Genomic DNA, 22,638 nt, shown 5'->3' on the forward strand with positions numbered 1-22,638 from the left:
GTACTGTATAGAGTACAGTAGTACAGTATCTTTATTTCAAGCCCAGGATGTCCGGAAGCAAGCGTAAAAGCAGCAGTGGTGTAGCTGGTACTGCTAAGAAGCGCCAAGCGCCAAGAAAGGACGGAAAGAGACACAAGAGGAAGAAGAAGTAACTGAAGAACGAAGAGATTCACGACGCAGGGAGTGGCAAGGGGGTTTTCTTTCTTTGAGGAGGCACTGTTAGTTTTTGAGGCACAGGACCCAGACGTAGAACGGTACACGAAGGTTGCAGCAGCCGTTCAGCATGCTGCTACTATGTCATCTATGATGAGAAAAAAGGAGCTGCTACCCAGACATCACTGGATTGTTTTTTCAAGAGGGTAGATAGAATTGAACCCAGCAAGGAACCAGAACCTGTACCATCAGCGTCAGGCGTGAGTGACATTGCAGCTCGCCCTCCGTCTCCTATTGCTGACGATCCTTCAGCGCTACCGTCTCCCACCTCCTCTCCCTCCTCCAGTCAGTAACTCTTCTTGCCTGTTCAGTCAGTCCCAGCGCCTGTATGCCAGCTGTTGTACTGTACTACTGTACTTTTCAAGGTACTGTGCTGTAAGATTTAAAACGTTTTCTTTATTTTTTGTTTGTTTTTTATGTATTATTTGTGTGACAGGTATTATAAACCTACTACAGTACAGTACTATACAGCCGATTGTGTTAGTTGGGTACCTAGGCTAACTTTGTTGGACATATGAACAAATTGCACTTAACGAACGCGCTCTCGGAATGGAACTCGTTCATATGTTGGGGACTTAACTGTACTGTAATAATAATAGTAATGATAGTAATAGTAATAGTAATAATTATCATCCCCCATTGGAATCTAGAAATCACTGAAGGTGGGGATAGGATCAGAACCTACGTGGGCTTGTGGTTTCCCAGGTGCCAATGGTGGCCTGACAGGCATTCGCTTCAGCAGTGTTCTGCGTGTCCTTCTACATAAGGGCTCTTTCTGCTCTTCTGAAATGCAGGCTTGGGAGTGCCGAGGGCTTCTGTGGCAGAGGGAGCAGTCAGGAAGCTGAGCACGGTGCTCTGAGCCCAGGAATCAAGCTGACAGCATCTTTGCGAGTTAAATAGCCCCGTGTCCTGGTCCTGCCTTTGGTCGACCTGCACTCACCGCGGGGAGGAGGTGCCCCTCCTTCTGTTGGCTGATGGCACTGTGGGGGGAGGAGGGGCAGTGAGAGGAGAGGATGGGTATGTGTGTTTTGTGGCTGATGGAGGGTTTATTTATAAAGCAACGGTGTGATCCGTGGCAGTGTGTCTGTTCCCTCAGAGGCTGCTCTACATTCTGAGCAGTGAATTCACAGGAAGAGGCGGGACAGAGCCGTGTGAACAGCCTGGATGGCAGAGGGTGTCAGAGCTTGAAAGGCCCCTGGGGAATACCCGGCTTAACCCCCTTATTTTCTGCAGGGGGAACTGAGACCAGAGCATGGAAATGACTTGGCCAAGATCATAGATGTAGTTTTTATTTTAAGCTAACATCGATCAAGTGCGTACTACCTGCCAGTCCCTGTGCTAAACACAATATAAAAATGATTTCATGAACCTTCACAAATCTAGAAAGCAGAAACATTTATTTATTTATTATTCCACACGCACAGTGTTTACTAAGTGCCAGGCATCGTGCTGAGCTCTTTACAAATATTAACTCATTAAAATCTCATCATCCTATGAGATTTTGTGTCAGGCAGCTGTTAAAGTTTTAAGTAATTCACTCCCCATGACGATCCCAGGAAATAACTATCATTATTGTCCCTGATTAACGGACGAGGAAACTGAAGTGTGTAAATGGTGGAGCTGGCTTTAATCCAGGCAACTGGACGTGGAGCCTCACCTCTTGTCTTACTTTATTGTTTTAGATTTTTGGCCGCGCCACACAGCGTGCAGGATCTCAGTTCTCCCTGACCAGGGATCGAACCCATGCTCCCTGCAGTAGAAGCGTGGAGTCTTAACCATTGGACCCCCAGGGACATCCCTGGAGCCTCACCTTTTAAATACCCCACTAAACCTCCTCTTCGCGGTGAACTGCACCCTATACCAGGCTGAGGGTCACCCAACCAGGTCTAGGCCTCATCTGCTGGAAGGGATGTGGCTTCTCATCCCCTGGTAACTCAGACACCAAACTGGAGCTGAACCTGCACGTCTAATGCCTGACGCCTTGAAGCCACTTAGAGTTGGGGCTAGCTTGTCCACACACACAGCCTTCCAGAAGAAGGAAGACAGCCCCTGTTTGCTGGGAGAATGAGGACTCCCACTTTTACCTGAGGCTGGGTCTGCGCTTCTCCCTGAGGCTCCATGAACGCACACAGTTGCTGTTTCCTATGGTCTCCCTCTGTTATACTAGTTGGTGGGTTATACTAGTTGGAGTGGGGATCTGGCAGGAGTTACGAACTCAGATGCCTGCAGGGACCCGCCAGTCGCAAGTGGGCTGGGTGGGGACCATTGTCCCCCACCCAAAGGGTGTGGCCAGGACTCGGCTCCAGCCCAGGGCTGCCCTCAGGAGAGCTGGCCCAGTGTTGCCAGCTCTGAGCTCTTTGCCAATGTTCTGTGTAAATCTGAGGGATACGATACCCCTGTAAAATTGTGGCTCCGTGGCTGTGAGTCCCACCCCGAGTCCTGGAAGTACCTCTCTGCAACAGATTTGCATGTATGCCCTGGAGGATGGCATAAGAACCAGGTTAAAAACCGCTGACTTAGCTAATGAATTGAAATCACTCGTCTAAACAACATATAAATCCTGGAAAGGAGAAGACCAGCTTAACATTAGTGACAACCAAGAAGAGTTTAGGGGGTAGAAAACACAACACTTTTCAGGAAGCACATAAAGGAAGGCTCAAATTACATGTGACTTCCTTCCCCCCTTTCTCTTTCTCTCTCCATCCCCCCACCCCACCCCTTTAACTGAGCTTCAGCTCCCAGCCACTGCACTGTTCCTTGTTCTAAATTCTGATTGGCCTAGTTCTTCCTTCATAAATTGCACGTCACTGACCAGACCTTGGTCCGTTCAGCACTGGCTGGAAGCATGAGGTCAGATGCTCTACTGCCCACTGAGCTGGTGCTGTAGGTGGGAATTTTTGTAGAAGGGGCAATAAGCAGGGTTGACAAAGATTGGCATTTCCAATACAATCTGGAAGAATATGTGGGTGGGAATAACCAAGAAAATTTTGAAAGTGGATGGTGATGCTGGGGTAGGGGTGGGTGGGTATACAATGGATGTTTTTAGGTACTAAGATATTATAAACCTATGGTATATTAAAATAGTATGGTACTGAGGCACATCTCTCAGTTAAGAGACAAATCAGTGGAGCATAAGAGGAAACTTTAAAATGAACAAAGGATATAAGAGAAATTAGTGTATGATAAAAGAGGCATTTTAAATCAGCACAAGAAGATGCATTCCATACATTTGTTGTTACAACTTGCTAAACAGTAAGAAAAAATAAAGGCCTTTCTTCAAGAAGCTCCTGCTAAAATGAATTCCAAGGGACATAATGATTTCAGTGTAGAAAGTGAAACTGTAAGAGAATGAAAATACTGGGAAGGACTTTCTAAATATGCTATATGCAGGGACAGAGACCATAAGGAAAAGGGAGAAATTGCACTTTATTTAAACACACACAAACAAATACACTTTCAGTGTTAGATGTTGAAAGAAAGAACATCAACAAAATTGAAAGGCAAATGAGGGCTTCCCTGGTGGCGCAGTGGTTGAGAGTCCGCCTGCCGATGCAGGGGACACGGGTTCGTGCCCCGGTCCGGGAGGATCCCACATGCCGCGGAGCGGCTGGGCCCGTGAGCCATGGCCGCTGAGCCTGCGCGTCCGGAGCCTGTGCTCCGCAGCGGGAGAGGCTGCAACATTGAGAGGCCCGCGTACCGCAAAAAAAAAAAAAAAAAAAAAAGGGCAAATGAAAAACTGGGAAAACATTTACTGTATAGATCATAGATAAGTGGTTAATATTCTTTTTAAAATTGTATAGGAAACGTGTTACAAATAATTTAGAAAGAAACCAACTTGAATTTAAACACGGACAAAGAATATGGACAGAAAATTAACAATAACAGTGAACATTTAAAAATATTTACTTCCACTAGTGACTATTAGGCAGTTTTCATGTAGTAGAGCATTGAACCCTCCCATCAAGTTAGGAATTAGATATGATTATTATCCCATTTTTAGATGAAGAAACTAAGACTTAAAAGGGTTAAGTAATTGGCCTCAGAGTCCAAAAGCTATTGTAATAACTGTGAGAGCTGGGCCTTAAGTTTGAACATGGCTATTAATGAACCCCTAATATGGACATTGACTCCAGTACAGATTGTAACCCAGGAAATCATATTTAAAATTTTACCAAAGTTGGGCTTCCCTGGTGGCGCAGTGGTTGAGAATCTGCCTGCCAATGCAGGGGACACGGGTTCGAGGCCTGGTCTGGGAAGATCCCACATGCCGCGGAGCAAGTAGGCCCGTGAGCCACAACTACTGAGCCTGCGCGTCTGGAGCCTGTGCTCCGCAACAAGAGAGGCTGCGATAGTGAGAGGCCCGCGCACCGCGATGAAGAGTGGCCCCCGCTTGCCGCAACTAGAGAAAGCCCTCGCACAGAAACGAAACCCAACACAGCCAAACATAAAAATAAATAAATTAATTAATTAAAAAAAAATTCTACCAAAGTTGACACAACAGAAGCTTGTCCTTAAATGGAACAATTACTTATTTGCCCAAGGGGCGGGGGTAGTAGCAGGCATGGTGTATCAAAAACATTCCTCAGGCACCCGAGCATCTGCACAGCGTTATCAGTGCTATTCACTCTCTTCTCCGGCAACATAATGAAAGATCTTCACCAAATTATAGTGTCCCCCTTTCAACTGTGTAATTACAGCTTCCAACATTCTACACATTTCGTGTTCACAGAATCTCAGTCCACATCATCCCGATTAAGGTTTCCTTGCGTCTTTGTCTCTCGGGAATTCTTGGCGTTCTGTTTGCAGTCTGGGGCATGGTGGTGCTGTCGGGTTACCCAGTGTGCTGGTACGTGCTGTGGGAGTTTCGTGATAAATACAAAAATATTCTACTTTCATCAAAACTTTACAGGGGTATATATGGAGAAGTCGTACTCCCTTGCACTTTGTTCCCTCCTGCCTTCCTAGAGAAACACTTACTACCTTCTCTTGCAGCCTCTCCTTCTAGAATTTGTTTATGCAGGTGTGAGTAATTTAGAGTATACTTCTTATCCCGCCTTAGTTTCTCACCCAAAAGGTAGTATGCGACACACACTCTTCTGCATCTTGGGTTTGGCTTTTTTCCTTTTTCGATTTCACTTAGAAATAAACCCTTAAGATTTTTCCATATTAGTGCAGAGAACCCTTCATTTTATACCTGAATAGTAGACCATTGTGTAACTGCACTATGATTTATTTAAGTACTTCCCTACCTATGACACTTGGCTCATTTAAAGTCTTTTGCTATTAGAAATGATGCTGCAGTGAACAACCGTCTACGTATATAATTTCCTATGTAGATAGATAGGATCAGTTCGCAGAAGTGGAACGACTGGGTCAGAAGGGGAGAAGCATTTGGAATTTTGATAGACGTGCCCAGTTGCCCCCAAGGGTAATACCCGTCGGCCGACCTACCAGGCATATGTGTATCTGTGTTCCCACAGCTTGTTAATGGAGACCGTTGGGATGAACATCTTAAAATTTTATTTTAAAAGTTGTCTATTTCATTTTTAAGGTGTATTAGAAAAAACATAATTTGCACATCAATCCCACAAGTTCACACTCTTAGAGAGTTTTATTTTAAAATAGGTTTAAGTAAAAGTGGCAAGCCGAGTTAAAGAAAAGCACCAAGTAATAAATAATATTATAGGTAGTATGTAGATGTGCAAAGATATGACAGCTCAAGACTGAAGTTTGGGAAGTGTTACCATGATTATATTTTCTCAAATCAGGAGCCTGTACTTCCTGTGTACAGGGCACTGTGCTGGGAGCTTTAACCATCACAACCGATCTATGAGGTGGGTACTGTTTTCATCTCCATTTTATGGACAAGGAACCAGAGACTCAGAGTGGTTAAGTCACTTGCCTGAGGCCACACAGTTAACTCCAGAGCCCGTGTTTGTAAACTTCCTCCTGTTCTGACAGTATTTTCAAACGAGATCTCCAGGTTCGCCTTGCTGTCGACCTTCCAGGAAGCATACCTTCCAGGCTTTTGTAGTCGGTAAAGGTCCAGGGATGACACAGTCTGAATTTACAGGTTGCTCTGACTTCCTCCTCTGACTGATGCTGTTGGTGTGGGCTTTCATGACCTTGGTGTTTCAACACAGCTTCTGTATTCCTGCAGCTTTGCCTCAGCTCAGCCGGATTTCAGCCCACCTGTGCACAAAGCCACACAGCCCATTCAGGTGGAGAAAGGCTATTTTAGGTTTTGATTTAGAGGTTTAAAGTTTTTTTTTTTTTTTTTTGGTTTCTCATCTCTGCTTCCCTCCTCCTTAGCTGCATGTACCTGGAGTCAGGTGATGAACTGAAGATGCTGAGCTGGGTTCGGCCTGTCCTTTGGTCCTGGGGAATATCTGTTCACAGTGAAGACTCTGGTTTGGGGGTGGGGGTGGGGAGCTCCGAGTGACCTGACTCTGGCTGGTGCTGCATTTGTGTGGGATGAAGGGTGTCATTATCTATAACCCCCTGTTGGGTGGGAGACCCTCTGGGAAGGCTGAGGAACAGGGAGGCAGCCAGATGACACTTGGGCGTCCCCACTCTGTTGCCTGCATCTTTGGAGCCTGACAAACTTGATTCCACCTCTTCTCTCCCACTTCCTTACTTTGTGACCTTGGACAAGTCATTTCTCTAAGCCTCAGTTTAGTCATCTGGAATACCGGGATAATAACTCCTCCCTCATTGGCCATTATGAAGCTTTAATGATGTTATATGGAACCCTTAGCACAGTGCTTCGCAGAGAGTCTGCTGAATTCATGGTGGCAGTAAGAGTCGCAGTAGTTGATTATCATTTTGTTGTTGTTATTTGGCAATCTCTTGGATCAAAATCAGAAGTGGAAGAAAACTTGGAATCCAAGTTTGCCTAGTACAAAGCATGATGGAGCTCAACCCCATGAAACAGTGGGTAGAAGAATCATGCCAGGACCCTGTGGGAACCTGGTTCCTAAGGGTGGGAGAGATGACCAGGGGCACTGGAAATCAAGTGGTGATGCTGGGGTAGGGATATGACAGTTTCTAACCCATTTCTTTTTTTTTAGTTTTTAATTTTTATTTATTTTTTTATACAGCAGGTTCTTATTAGTCATCAATTTTTTTTTTTTTTTTGTGGTATGCGGGCCTCTCACTGCTGTGGCCTCTGCCGTTGCGGAACACAGGCTCTGGACGTGCAGGCTCAGCGGCCGTGGCTCACGGGCCCAGCCGCTTCGCGGCATGTGGGATCCTCCCGGACCGGGGCACGAACCCATGTCCCCTGCATCGGCAGGCGGACTCTCAACCACTGCGCCACCAGGGAAGCCCAGTCATAAATTTTATACACATCAGTGTATACAGGTCAATCCCAATCGCCCAATTCATCACACCACCATCCCCAACCCCCCGCGGCTTTCCCACCTTGGTGTCCATATGTCTGTTCTCTACATCTGTGTCTCAACTTCTGCCCTGCAAACCGGTTCATCTGTACCATTTTTCTAGGTTCCACATACATGCGTTAATATATGTTATTTGTTTTTCTCTTTATGACTTGCTTCACTCTGTATGACAGTCTCTAGATCCAGCCACTTCTCAACAAATGACCCAATTTCGTTCCTTTTTATGGCTGAGTAATATTCTATCATATATATATACCACAACTTCTTTATCCATTCGTCTGTCGATGGGCATTTAGGTTGCTTCCATGACCTGGCTATTGTAAATAGTGCTGCACTGAACATTGGGGTGCACGTGTCTTTTTGAATTATGGTTTTCTCTGGGTATATAACCAGTAGTGGGATTGCTGGGTCACAGGGTAATTCTATTTTTGGCTTTTAAAGGAACCTCCATACTGTTCTCCATAGTGGCTGCATCAATTTACATTCCCACCAACAGTGCAAGAGGGTTCCCTTTTCTCCACACCCTCTCCAGCATTTGTTGTTTGTAGATTTTCTGATGATGCCCATTCTAACTGGTATGAGGTGATAACCTCATTGTAGTTTTGATTTGCATTTCTCTAATAATTAGTGATGTTGAGCAGCTTTTCATGTGCCTCTTGGCCATCTGTATGTCTTCTTTGGAGAAATGTCTATTTAGGTCTTCTCCCCATTTTTGGATTGGGTTGTTTGTTTCTTTAATATTGAGCTGCATGAGCTATTTATATACTTTGGAGGTTAATCCTTTGTCCGTTGATTCGTTTTCAAATATTTTCTCCCATTCTGAGAGTTGTCTTTTCGTCTTGTTTATGGTTTCCTTTGCTGTGCAAAAGCTTTGAAGTTTCATTAGGTCCCATTTGTTTATTTTTGTTTTTATTTCCATTACTCTAGGAGGTGGATGAAAAAAGATGTTGCTGTGATTTATGTCAAAGAGTGTTCTTCCTATGTTTTCCTCTAAGAGTTTTATACTGTCCGGTCTTACATTTAGGTCTCGAATCCATTTTGAGTTTATTTTTGTGTATGGTGCTAGGGAGTGTTCTAATTTCATTCTTTTAGATGTAGCTGTCCAGTTTTCCCAGCACCACTTATTGAAGAGACTGTCTTTTCTCCATTGTATATCCTTGCCTCCTTTGTCATAGATTAGTTGACCATAGGTGCGTGAGTTTATCTCTCGGCTTTTTATCTTGTTCCATTGATCTATGTTTCTGTTTTTGTGCCAGTACCATATTGTCTTGATTACTGTAGCTTTGTAGTATAGTCTGAAGTCATGGAGTCTGATTTCTCTTGCTCCATTTTTTTCCCTCAAGACTGCTTTGGCTATTCGGGGTCTTTTGTGTCTCCATACAAATTTTAAGATTTTTTGTTCTAGTTCCATAAAAAATGCCATTGGTAATTTGATAGGGATTGCATTGAATCTGTAGATTGCTTTGGGTAGTATAGTCATTTTCACAATATTGATTCTTCCAATCCAAGAACATGGTATATCTCTCCCTCTGTTGGTATCATCTTTAATTTTTTTCATCAGTGTCTTATAGTTTTCTGCATACAGGTCTTCTGTCTCCCTAGGTAGGTTTATTCCTAGGTATTTTATTCTTTTTGTTGCAATGGTAAATGGGAGTGTTTCCTTAATTTCTCTTTCAGATTTTTCATCATTAGTGTATAGGAATGAAAGAGATTTCTGTGCATTAATTTTGTATCTTGCAACTTTACCAAATTCATTGATTAGCTCTAGTAGTTTTCTGGTGGCATTTTTAGGATTCTTTATGTTTAGTATCATGTCATCTGCAAACAGTGACAGTTTTACTTCTTCTTTTCCAATTTGTATTCCTTTTATTTCTTTTTCTTCTCTGATTGCCGTGGCTAGGACTTCCAAAACTATGTTGAATACTAGAGGTGAGAGTGAACATCCTTGTCTTGTTCCTGATCTTAGAGGAAATGCTTTCAGTTTTTCACCATTGAGAATGATGTTTGCTGTGGGTTTGTCATAGATGGCCTTCATTATGTTGAGGTAGGTTCCCTCTATGCCCAATTTCTGGAGAGTATTTACCATAAATGGGTGTTGAATTTTGTCAGAAGCTTTTTCTGCATCTATTGAGATGATCATATGGTTTTTATTCTTCAATTTGTTATTATGGTGTGTCACATTGATTGCATATATTGAAGAATCCTTGCATCCCTGGGATGCACTTGATCATGGTGTATGATCCTTTTAATGTGCTGTTGGATTCTGTTTGCTAGTATTTTGTTGAGGATTTTTGCATCTATATTCATCAGTGATATTGGTCTGTAATTTTCTTTTTTTGTAGTATCTTTGTCTGGTTTTGATATCAGGGTAATGGTGGCCTCATAGAATGAGTTTGGGAGTGTTCCTTCCTCTGCAATGTTTTTGGAAGAGTTTGAGAAGGATGGGTGTTAGCTCTCCTCTAAATGTTTGATAGAATTCACCTGTGAGGCCATCTGGTCCTGGACTTTTGTTGGGAGATTTTTAATCACAGTTTCAATTTCATTACTTGTGATTGGTCTTGTCATATTTTCTATTTCTTCCTGGTTCAGTCTTTGAAGATTATACCTTTCTAAGAATTTGTTCATTTCTTCCAGGTTGTCCATTTTATTGGCATAGAGTTGCTTGTAGTCATCTCTTAGGATGCTTTGTATTTCTGTGGTGTCTTTTGTAACTTCTCCTTTTTAATTTCTAATTTTATTGATTTGAGTTCTCTCCCTCTTGATGAGTCTGGCTAATGGTTTATCAATTTTGTTTATCTTCTCAAAGAACCAGCTTTTAGTTTTATTGATCTTTACTATTGTTTTCTTTGTTTCTATTTCATTTATTTCTGATCTGATCTTTATGATTTCTTTCCTTCTGCTAACTTTGGGTTTTGTTTGTTCTTTTTTCTCTAGTTCCTTTAGGTGTAAGGTTAGATTATTTCAGATTTTTCTTGTTTCTTGAGGTAGGCTTGTATAGCTATAAACTTCCCTCTTAGAACTGCTTTTGCTGCATCCCATAGGTTTTGGATCATCGTGTTTTCGTTGTCATTTGTCTCTGGGTATTTTTTGATTTCCTCTTTGATTTCTTCAGTGATCTCTTGGTTATTTAATAATGCATTGTTTAGCCTCCATGTGTTTGTGTTTTTTACGTTTTTTTCCCTGTAATTGATTTCTAATCTCATAGTGTTGTGTTCAGAAAAGATGCTTGAAACGATTTCAATTTTCTTAAATTTACTGAGGCTTGATTTGTGACCCATTATGTGATCTATCCTGGAGACTGTTCAGTGTGCACTTGAGAAGAAAGTGTATTCTGCCACATTTGGGTGGAATGTTCTATAAATATGAATTAGATCTATCTGGTCCTTTGTGTCATTTAAAGGTTGTGTTTTGTTATTTATTTTGTTTGGAAGATCTGTCCATTGGTGTAAGTGGGGTGTTGAAGTCCCCTACTATTATTGTGTTACTATTGATTTCTCCTTTCATGGCAGTTATCATTTGCCTTATGTATTGAGGTGCTCCTATGTTGGGTGCATAAACATTTATAATTGTTATATTCTTCTTGGATTGATTCTTTGATCAATCAATCAGTGTAGTGTCCCTCCTTATCTCTTGTAACATTCTTTATTTTAAAGTCTATTTTATCTGATGTGAGTATTGCTACTTCAGCTTTCTTTTGATTTCCATTTGCATGGAATATCGTTTTCCATACCTTCAGTTTCAGTCTGTATGTGTCCCTAGGTCTTAAGTGGGTCTCTTGTAGACAGCATAAATATGGGTCTTGTTTTTGTATCCATTCAGCCAGTCTGTGTCTTTTGGTTGGGGCATTTAATCCATTTACATTCAAGGTTATTATCGATACGTATGTTCATATTACCATTTTCTTAATTGTTTTGAGTTTGTTTTTGTGGGTCTTTTTCTTCTACTGTGTTTCCTGCTTAGAGAAGTTTCTTTTGTATTTGTTGTAAAGCTGGTTTGGTGGTGCTGAATTCTCTTAGCTTTTGCTTGTCTGAAAAGCTTTTGACTTCTCCATCAAATCTGAATGAGATCCTTGCTGGGTAGAGTAATCTTGGCTGTAGGTTTTTCTCTTTCATGACATTAAGTATATCCTGCCACTCCCTTCTGGCCTGCAGAGTTTCTGCTGAAAAATCAGCTGATAACTTTATGGGGATTCCTTTGTATGTTATTTTTTGTTTTTCCCTTGCTGCTTTTAGTATTTTTTCTTTGAACTTAATTTTGGTTAGTTTAATATGTTTCTTGGTGTGTTTTTCCTAAGGTTTATCCTGTATGGGACTCTCTGTGCTTCCTGGACTTGGGTGACTATTTCCTTTTCCATGTTAGGGAAGTTTTCAACTATAATCTCTTGAAATATTTTCTCAGAACCTTTCTTTTTCTCTTCTTCTTCTGGGACCCTTATAATTTGAATGTTGCTGCATTTAGTGTTGTCCCAGAGGCCTCTGAGATTGTATTCAATTCTTTTCATTCTTTTTTCTTTATTTCTGTTCCTTGGCAGTTATTCCACCATTTTGTCTTCTAGCTCATTTATTCATTCTTCTGCCTCAGTTACTCTGTTATTGATTCCTTCTAGTGTATTTTTATTTTTCATTTCAGTTATTGTGTTTTTCATCTCTGTTTGTTCTTTAGTTCTTCTAGATCTTTGTTAAGGATTTCTTGTATTTTCTCAATCCATGCCTCCATTCTATTTCCAAGATTCTGGATCATCTTTACTATCATTACTCTGAATTCTTTTTCAGGTAGATTGCCTATTTCCTCCTCATTTATTTGGCTTTGTAGGTTTTTACCTTGCTCCTTCATCTGTGACATATTTTTTTGCTGTCTCTCTCTCTCTCTCTCTCTCTTTTTTTTTTAATGAATGGGATTGTGTTCCTGTCTTACTGGTTGTTTGGCCTGAGGCTTCCAACACTGGAGTTTGTAGGCTATTGGGTGGAGCTGGGTCTTGGTGCTGAGATGAGGAACTCTGTGATATCTCACTCTGATGAATATCCCCTGGGGTTTGAGGTTCTCTGTTAGTCCAGTGGTTCGGACTCGGAGCTCCCACCACGGGAGCTTCAGTCCGACCCCGGGCTCGTGAACCAAGACCCCACAAGCCACGTGGGGTGGCAAAAAAACAATACCAAAGTAAAAAAGTAAGATTAGACTAGGAAACTAACAGATATGTTAGAAAGAATAGAAAAATAAAAATATAGATGAATCAACAACTGAAAGGTATGTCAGTATCACAATAGTAAAAAAGAAGAGGAGGGAAAAGAAAAAAAAAACGGGGGGAAAGGCCTTGGATGTGGAGAGTGGGACCTAAGCAAGGGCGAGGTTTAGGCGGTGAGTGGGGCCTATGCTCAGGACCCACAGGGCTGGAAAAGGCCCTGGGGGCTGTGGGGGGTGGGGCTTAGGCTCAAGGAACAGAAGGGGCCCAGGCGTGCCCCCCACCCCTGGTCTCAGGGGGCGGGGGACCTCACCTGGGAGCCCAGCAGGCTTCCTGAGCTCTAGTGGGCGGGGCAAACGCCCTCCTGTCCTCTCCTGCTCCTCTGGTCTCGGAGGGCCCCTCCCGCCTGCCTCTCCTGATCTCCCCAGCCTCAGGGGCACCTATCTTCTCTGGCCTCCACTTCTCCTCCCCCCCTCAGTCCCCCTACATCCTACCGGTTCACTATGGGGTTCCTCCCATCTCCTTGGGTGTCAGAGTCCCCCACCAGCGGCCGGCAGGAACCCTAGTTGTGGGGAGAAGCCAACTCCTCGTCTTCCCACAATGCCATCTTGACTCTCCCTCCTGCACTATTGTTTCTGACTGCTCCTCCCTTGTCTCTGCATCCCCTCTCTACCCTGATTAGCAACCGTTTGAACCTACCCTTTGGAACTCAGGGAAGGTCATGGAGGCTGAACAGAACGGCTCCCGTGCCCAGGAGCCCCACAGGGTCCTGCTTGTTTCAATAGTATGTGGTCAGAAATGCTCGAATCCTTCTCTCTGAGATTCCTCACTAAGATTTATCCGTGGAGGAAAGTGCAAAGCCAGCAAAGAGCAACTTTATTGTTAGTTGGGGTTTCGCTTCAAATCTCGAAGTAGAGCTCATGAGGCCCTTGGGGACTCCTTTTTTCTATATTAGGTAGGCCTAAGGACATTTAAAACATACTCAAAACTAATTCTTGGCTCCTATAGGTTAACATATCAGGGAACCCAGAAGGAAATACAAAACCAAGAGGAGAGAGAGAACTTGTCCTAGGGCTTGGAGTGGAGCTGGTCCAGACCATTCATGCCCAACCTTCTTAGGGTGAGGCCACGGCCCCCCATCAGCCTCCTGGGAGAGGGAGAGAAAGAGAAAGATGGTGGTGCAGCTTTTAAAGGCTGTGAAGGCTCCACACACCAAGGCTAGGCCAATCAGTGTCTTGGACTCTGACCAACCAGATAGGTTCTCTGCCTTTGAGGCTGAGTAGGGGAGTGAGAGAAGCCTTGAGCTCCCCCTTCAGGCCAATACCAGTGGTGAACAGGTGTTTTTTAGGCAGATTTGAGACACTCATTTCTCGACTTTAAGGTGAATTCTCAAAGGCCAGGGAAGTGTTTTATGGCACAGAGCACTGGGACTATTTCCGGGAACCAGATGTATTTTCTGCATCTCATTGCCTAAGAAAGGAAACATGGCTGGTTAAGCCATCAACGGGGAGCCTTTAGTTTCCTTTTTTGATTTCCAAAAAATGGTTACTAGGGTAGCACTTCAGTCCTCGAGCGTGACAAGGGGGTCCTGGGGTCCTTCTGCATCCTGGGAGCCCTGCAGGGTCCCACAGCCAGAGCAGAGCTGACCCAGCCTCTAAAACTTGGCAGTTCAGAGCTGTGCAAGGGCCAACACTTCATCTGCCTGACCGCAGAGGCTTGGAATGTCATGAAAGAAACTTTGTAGCTCATTAAGAAGATGCAGGCCAGCAAAAGCCTTCAGGGATGGACAGGGTTTTAGGCAGAGGCTTACTGAGACAGAGTTTTCATGCAGCAAAATTCACTTTCTTTACATATAGTAAAATTCACTGCAGTTGATATATAGCACATTCCAGTCAGCCCGTAAAAGTTCCCACATGCTGTCCCTTTGTTGTCAATCCCCTTTCCACCCCCAGTCCTTCTTAACCACTGATCTGTTTTCTGTCCCCATAGTTTTGCCTTTTCTAGGATGTCATTTAAGTGGAATCATATAGCGTGTAGCCTTTGATTTAAACAGAATCCAACAGCATGTGTTTGACAGCTTTATCTTACCCAAATTCTTCTGAGATTCATGAATGTTCCTGTATTAGTAGTTCATTCCTTCTTACTGCTGAGAAGTATTCCATTGTGTGGAGGTACCACACTTTTTTTATCCGTTGTATGTTGAATACTTGATTGGTTCCAGACTTTGGCTATTGTAAGTAAAGTAGCTATAAACTTGCAGGTTTTTCTGTGGATAGATGTATTCCTTTCACACCTAGGAGTGGGACTACTGGGTCATATATTGTAAGGGTATGTTTATAAGAAAGTGCCACACAGTTTTCCAAAGAGATGCTACCACTTTGCATTCTCCCCAGCGTCGTAGGAGAGTTCCAATAGTGTTCTCTCCACATCAGCACTTGGTATCGTCAGTATCAATTTTCTAAAATTGTAGCCATTCTGGAAGATATAAGGATTATTTTTAAATTTTGTAAATAATAGTTTCCTAAGGAGAAATGCTCATCATTTTAATAGCACATAAAATAATTTCTACTTATTCTGTCCATTTATTTGCTCACTTGTTCATTTCCTGTCTCTATTAGAATATGTTTTTAAAAGGCACCTGCATCAATAAATAAATGTGAATGGATGAATGAATGAATGAGTGAATGAATTAGGAGATGGGTAGCATATAGCAAAGGCTAGAACATCAGATCAGCCCTGGGTTGGAACCTAGGGCCCATGATTTTAACTTTTCTCTTTCACAGAGAAGGCAGCTTTCAGGCTGGGATGGGAAAGAGAAGAAGGAACTTTTTGGTTAGAGTAGCTCTTGAAGGAGAAAGACATCATGCAGAGCCAGAGAGTCATGAAGGGCATGGCATATGTGGGAGTACGAGCAAGTCCTGTGTACTGAAAACACAGTGTGTGTTTGGGGGCATAGCTGGGATCACATGGGGGATCTAGTAATAATAATGCAAAAGCTTATACTCCTTACTGTGTGCCAGGCTGTTCTAAGATCTCTACATAGGTTAATTCATTTATTCTTCCCAGTGGTCATATAGCTTATATCATTCTCTCCATCATACGGACAAGGAAAATGAAGCACAAAGAAATTAAATAACTTGCCCCAAATTATGCATCAAAGAAGAGCCCAGGCAGTTTGGACCTTTAACTACTGCATTACATTGCCAGGTTAGGAAGGGCATGTTAGTTAGTTAAGGAATGGTGTAAGCTGCTGTAACAAATAGCCCCCCAATATAGTGACTTGAACAAGACAGAAGGTAGGTTTTCTCTCAGATGTCTGTCCAGAAGTACAAAGTCCAGGGCTGGTGGGTCCAAGTTTGGGTCCAAGGTGGTCACTTCCACTTCTCACCATCTTCCAGACAATGGGAAGGGAAAAAGGGGCCCTGGAGGCTGCACACCTTCCTTTTAAAGGAATGACTGAAACACGTACATCCCATTGGCCAGAACTCAATCACATGGACACACCAAGCTGCAAGGGATACTGGGAAATGTGGTCTATAGTTGGGCAGCCATGGTCTCTGCTAAGACTCAAGGGTTCTGTTATTGAAAGGAAGAATGGGTATTGGTGGAAAGCCAGTAGTCTCTGCCACAACCTGTAGACTATTCATTGGACTTTGAACTCTGTCCCGTAGATGATGAGGTCCTATTGGGGAGGTTTCATGCCCAGACTTGGGTTTTAGATCATCCAAAAGTTGCTTGGCTGATAAAGGAGAGAAACGTAGGAGCAAGGCGACCTGTTTACCTGATCTGTCTGGTGTTTTGTTTGCCATCTGTGGAGTCCTTGATGCAGATAAGAGTCAGTAGGTTGGGTTCCCAGATGGAGGACTTGCAGGCACAGTGAGTGTGCTGGGGCAGGATGGGAGCCATCAGCTGTCTTAGGCATTCATTCATTCAGTGGTTACTTATCAAGCACCATGTTTGGGCACAGAGCTCCAGTGATGGTCCCAACAAGTAGGATGAATGCTGGGGGCCAAGTTCAGTTCTCTAGGAGTTCTCCAGTGATGCACAGTGCAGTGGGAAACTGGGGCATGCCACACTGATGCCAACCTCTTTTGTTTGTTTCTTTTGACCTTAGGACCCCCGGAGCAAACACAAGTTCAAGATCCACACGTACTCCAGCCCCACGTTTTGTGACCACTGTGGGTCGCTGCTGTATGGACTCATCCACCAGGGGATGAAATGTGACAGTAAGTACGTTTGCTCTCTGGCAGCCTCTGCTGACTGGGCTGCTTCCTCATGGTCTACAAAACATTCTCCCAAGTCCTGGGTGGGCTGGGTACCACTTGTTTGTTGCTGAGTAACAATAACCATTTATAGAGCTCATGATTCTGCAAGGCTGTCCTTTAGGTCTGGGCTGGGCTTACTCATGCCTATGTGGTGGGTTAGCAGGTTGGTGAGGGGCTGTCTGGGCCTGGAGGGCCTCACCTACCTGTCCGCAAGGATGGCTGGCTGTCACCTGGGTGATGGGAATGACGGGGGCTGGGGGACCACATGTCTTCCGTCCTGAGCAGGCTAGCCTGGGCTTGCTCACACGGAGGTCCCAAGTGCTTTAAGAGGGCAAGTCCCACTGATCAAAGCAAGTCACATGGCAAGGTTCACAGTCTGTGTGGGAGGGGACAGTCCACAGGTGTGGACACAGGGAGGCGTGGTCAAATCGGGGCCATTCCTGCAGCCGCGCACACAGCTGTTGCCAGCACCAATATGCGGGGCTGATGCCTTTCTCTGCAGAGAGAAAATTTGCCTCCCTTTAGCACCTACAGTTTATGCTAGAAGGGGGGCGGGCATGTGATTCTCTGACCAGGCTGGGGTGGGAAGAGGCAGGATGGGGCAGGACTTCTCTTTATTAAGTGAAGGGCTGAATGGCCCGAGGGGTGGGGGAGCCAGCAGGCTTTGAGAGCTGCAGCTGCAAAGGGGACGGGGTGGAGATGGGGGGCTCAGTGCTGCTGGCTCCCAGAGGCCTGTTGACCCCCGCATGTTGAGCAGTCATGAGGCCGGACTGTCCCTGTCACAGGGGTCCTGAGGCCCAGAGGACAGAGAGAGAAACTCTCAGGGGCAGAGAGTGACAGAGAGGAGTATGGGTGTGGGTGGGGAGGAAGGGGGCAAGAGACAGAGAGAAACACACAATCACAGACAGGGACGGATTCAGGGGGCAAATGACACGTGCGCCCAGGTGTAGGGAGCGATGGGTGAGGCTACAGAGGGGCCCAGTTAGAGAGAGACTCAAGCAGGAGGGACAGACAGACGAACCAACAGACACAATGATTGGAAGTGACACAGAGAGAGATGCCCTCAGTCAGGCTCCTGCAGAGATACTGAGATGGAGAGAGAGCAGAGACAGGCAGAAACACACACATGGAGAGACACAGAAAGAGATGGAGACAAAGAGGTGTGACACAGGCCCAGAGCATGAAACAGACCTATTCACAGATGCAGCCGAGGCAGCGAGAGACACATGCTGAAGCAGAGGAGCAGAGACCAGGAAAGAGACGTACACCGATATGGGTACCGAGAGGCAGACAGAAACAAACAGGGCAAGAGCCACAGAGACACGCGTGGTGAATGGGGGCTCCCAGGCAGACACATAACAGAGGCGGGGAGAGAGCGGCGCAGCTGCCTTCTGCCTGTGGGACACTGATTCCTCTTAGCGCACGTGGGGCCCCAGGTGGGCCTCAAGGACAGAGAGGGGTGGGTGGGAGGCAGCTTGGGCTGACGCAGAGCCCTGAACGTGGGCACTCAGGTTCCAGGGGGCTCTCCCTTCCTCCCCACCATCCTTTTCTCCCCACGATTCATTTCCAGTTTTGGAATCTGCCTGCTGCCTCCTGGAGCTTGGGCGGGCTGAGAAGGGGGTGTCCTGAGCACCCCCTGCCCCTGGGGATGCCGTGCCCCCAGTTCCCCAGGGAATCTCCTGAAATGCAGGCCCCATGGGGTGATCTAGACTCTCCTCCTGGCTTCTCGAACTGGAACGAGGGTCCCCTAGAGAACACTGGACTCCAGGCACACCTCCCTGGAGCAGCCGTGGGACTTAGGGGAAACCAGCCACCCACTGAAGGAAGCACAGATGTACTGCAGGATTGTGGGAAGGGAGCCTGTATTTATCGTATCACGTAAGAGACATGAAGGTCCGATTCAGTTCGCAGACCTATTCCATTCGTCTTACCCTGCGTCTAATCCTTTTTCTTGCAGTTAGTTTCGGTGGATACTGTGCGGGCTTTGCTCAGGTCCCAAGATGATGCCCCTCCCAGGGGGTGGTTCCTGGCAGGTGCAAGGGTGCAGAGGCCTGGTCCTCTTGTATCCATTTGGGAAACTCTGAAGGGTCCCTGGAGGTCCAGAGCTCTCTTTACTGTCAGCCTCAGTGCATCCTCGTGGGCGAGCTCCTCCCTCCCAGGAGCCCTTGCGGTAAACCTGCTGGCTCACAGCTCCCATTCTCAGACTCTTTCCACGGAAACCAACCTATGGGCCGTCAATATTTAAAAATCGGGAGATGTCACATACAAGTCAGGATTCCTGCTTAATCTTGAAAAATGGGGCGATCTCAGCAATTTGGGGCATGCGCCCTGCATGGCTGCTCCCGAGTGGAGACACTGCGCTCCCTGGCCGGTCAGGTCCCGCCACACCCGCAGCTTCTCTCGCTGCGTTACCTGCTGCCCGTGCCACTGAGCTTGGTGCCTCTGGCTTCAGAGCCGTCGGGGGTGCGCGAGGTGCCTCAGCCTTTCGGGAGGACGGACATGTTCCTCCTCCTTTGTCCATCAGGGCCTGGGATGGGGGGCGGGGGCCGCGGGAGAGTTGGAGAAGCCCTTCTGATGAGACCCGGGCAGGGCGGGCACGGCTGGCTGGTCTCCGCCAGCTTCGGAGGGAAGGAGGGGAACAGGAGGGGTCCAGCCTGGACCAGCCTGAGCCGCGCACCCTCCCTCTGTCCCCGCAGCCTGCATGATGAACGTCCACAAGCGCTGCGTGATGAACGTCCCCAGCCTCTGCGGCACAGACCACACGGAGCGCCGTGGCCGCATCTACATCCAGGCCCACATCGAGAGGGAGGTCCTTATCGTTGTCGGTAGGTGGCGCTGGGCTCCCGCTCCGGTTCCGCTAGGTTCGGACCTGGCTGGACCGCTGAGTTAGGGGAGGGGAGGTTGGTGGAGGGATGGGCGGTGCAGGGGCGGGGCGAGAGGTGCGGTGACACACTGCCTTCCTCCCCTCTCCCCCCGCCGCCGGCCCCCATTACAGCCCATCCTCGCTGTAGGCATCCTTAGAGACTGCATCCCCGAAGGGTGAAGCTCTCAGCACCTCCGGTGCGCTGGAGCTTAGAGCTGGGACACCAGCAGTACATTACTTTTCTCGAAGACCTCAAAGGAGCCAGTAGAGCAGACAAAATGCTGAACACCTTAATTTTATGGCACTGTGCGTCCCTGGGGGCTTTCCAGGTATTTGAAGTATTTCTTTCTTAAACCTGACGGCGGCCTCACTGGTCCCTGTTCTGTTATTCTCCCTGTTTTTCTCACTTCTGAAATACTTGATAGTAATAAGAAAGAGGGATAATACAGCCTCTTATGAGAAGTGCAGCATGGTGTCTGTCCCTCCTAATGGAGCATTCACAACATGCTTGGCTCTGACATGGGCAGCTCAGACAAAATGGAAACCTGGCTGTGCTGGATGGGTAACTGCTCATAGCCATAAAGCTTAGCCATAAAGCTACGGTCAATGCGGCACTGAACTAGACCAGAATGGGACTAAAACTTTGTTTTTTTAAATTTATCTTATTTTATTATTATTTTATTTTTTATATATTTTTTGGCCACGCCGTGCGGCATGTGGGATCCTAGTTCCCTGACCAGGGACCAAACCCTCACCCCCTGCTGCACCCCCTGCATTGGAAGCACGGACTCTCAATCCCTGGACCGCCAGGGAAGTCCCCAGAATGGGACTAGAACTTTGAAGGAATTCTTCCCCAGAGGCTTGTGTCAAACTTCTTAGAATTTACAATTTGTTAATTTAAACAAGGTTTTTTGACTTGATATCTTAGGAAATTGATCATAGAAGGGATTGATTTTGCAAAAATTGGTCTGAGGCCCTGGAATGGTTCAGCAGCTCTGAAGCACTGAGCCTACACCACATAAAAGTTGAAAGATAGCCCTGTAAAATGTAATCCCCGTTTTAAACTGAGGTTCATGACACCCAGTGGGCTCTTATGGAACGTGTATTCCGTTGAATTGTTTTTTCCTCTGAAAGGAAGGCAATGGCTGACATGACTTCTTCCCAGTGAAATGCTTGAGGGTCCCCCAAGGAGGAAAAGCCTCACGAAAAGCTGGTTTCCCCACTGTCTAAGCTTCCTGGGCTGGAGGGGCAAAAATGAGACCCTGCTGCCCTCTACTGTTATTCTCTAGGAACTACACTGGCTCAGATGTTACTAGGGCCAGCCAACCTTCAATGCACAGCGCTCAAAACCAAACGACAGCATAATGCTCTCAAGGTCCATCCATTGTTCCCACCACAAAAAAGAAATAATTATTTGAGGTGATAGAGGTGTTAGCTAATGCCAGGGATGTAATCATATGGTAATATACAAATGTATCAAATCAACACATCCGTACACCTTAAACTTACACAGTGTTATATGTCAATGATATTTCAATTAAATAGAAAAGACTTACATGTTATCTCTTTCAGTGCTCAAAACAGCGTTGTGAAATATCTATTATACTTGTTTTATGAATGAAGATACTGAGGCTCAGAGAAGTTGTGCTTCTGAGAGCTCACACCATTTGTAGTCATCGTCATCCAGTCAGCTACGTCAAAAGTAGCTAACATTTGAGTTTTTAAGTGTGTTAATCACTCTGCAAAGCACTTATGGCAATATCTTGTTTAAAAATTTTCAGTATCTCTAATGAGCTAAGTAGTATTATCGTTCTATCAGAAAACAGGCTTAGAGAGTCACACACGGCATCACCTAGGTCTGTTCACTATCGTGATATACTAGGTTACTTTTTGGTTTAGTTCCCTGCACTAACTCTCCCCCCATACCTTATTTATTCCCTCTGTGGTTTAGCTGCATTACCTCTTATGTGTGTTTCCTGGGCACTTTGTTTCACGTGGTACAATACGTCTCTTCCAATTCGAGGTCAAAGTCTTCCCCCTCAATCACAGATACACTGTCTTATATCTTGATCACAAGCTGACGATTTTCAGGCAATCCCAATGAGGGTGTGGTATATTTGTTTCCTAGAGCTACTGTAACAAAGTACCACAAACTGGGTGGCTTCAAACAACAGATATTTATTCAGTCACAGTTCTGGAGGCTGGAGGCTAGAAGTCTGAAATCAAAGTGCCGGCAAGTTGGTTCCTTCAGGAGGGCTCTGAGGGAAAGTCAGTTCCATGCCTCTCTCTTAGTTTCTGGTAGTTGGGGCTCCTTGGCTTGTGGCTGCGTCCCTCCAATCTCTGCTTCCATCATCACATGGCGTTCTTCCCTGTGTGTCTCGGCATCCAAATTTCCTCTTCTTCTAAGGACTCCAGGCATTGGATCAGGGCCACCCTAATCTGGTATGACCTCATCTTGACTTGGTTACATCTGCAAAGACCTTATCTCCAAACAAGGTCCCATTCATATGTATTGGGATTAGGACTTGAACACCTCTTTTAGGGGATACAATTCAACCCATAGCAAGGAGAAGGAAGAAAAGTTAGGACTCCCTTAAAGTTAAGGACAGAATATCTGCATGTTCAGGGTTCTGCTAGCACTAACTGAATAGCTACCGATATACTAAGAGCACTTTGTGGTTTTCCAAGTGCTTTGGTACTGACTCATCCAACGGAGAT

General features: G+C 45.4%; 1 protein-coding gene across 2 annotated transcripts in view; it reads left to right on the forward strand.

Moving 5' to 3' along the window:
• The window catches only part of PRKCB (protein kinase C beta), a 311,182-nt gene that overhangs the window by 148,148 nt on the left and 140,396 nt on the right, over positions 1-22,638 (forward strand). For both annotated transcript variants that reach the window (XM_060122196.1, XM_060122195.1), the window contains exons 4-5: positions 16,907-17,018; positions 19,754-19,882. In XM_060122196.1, coding sequence (XP_059978179.1) covers positions 16,907-17,018; positions 19,754-19,882 — 241 coding nt within the window. The remainder of the gene's footprint in view (positions 1-16,906; positions 17,019-19,753; positions 19,883-22,638) is intronic.

The sequence above is a fragment of the Lagenorhynchus albirostris genome, chromosome 15, assembly GCF_949774975.1.
Source record: "Lagenorhynchus albirostris chromosome 15, mLagAlb1.1, whole genome shotgun sequence".
Lineage (NCBI taxonomy): Eukaryota > Metazoa > Chordata > Mammalia > Artiodactyla > Delphinidae > Lagenorhynchus > Lagenorhynchus albirostris.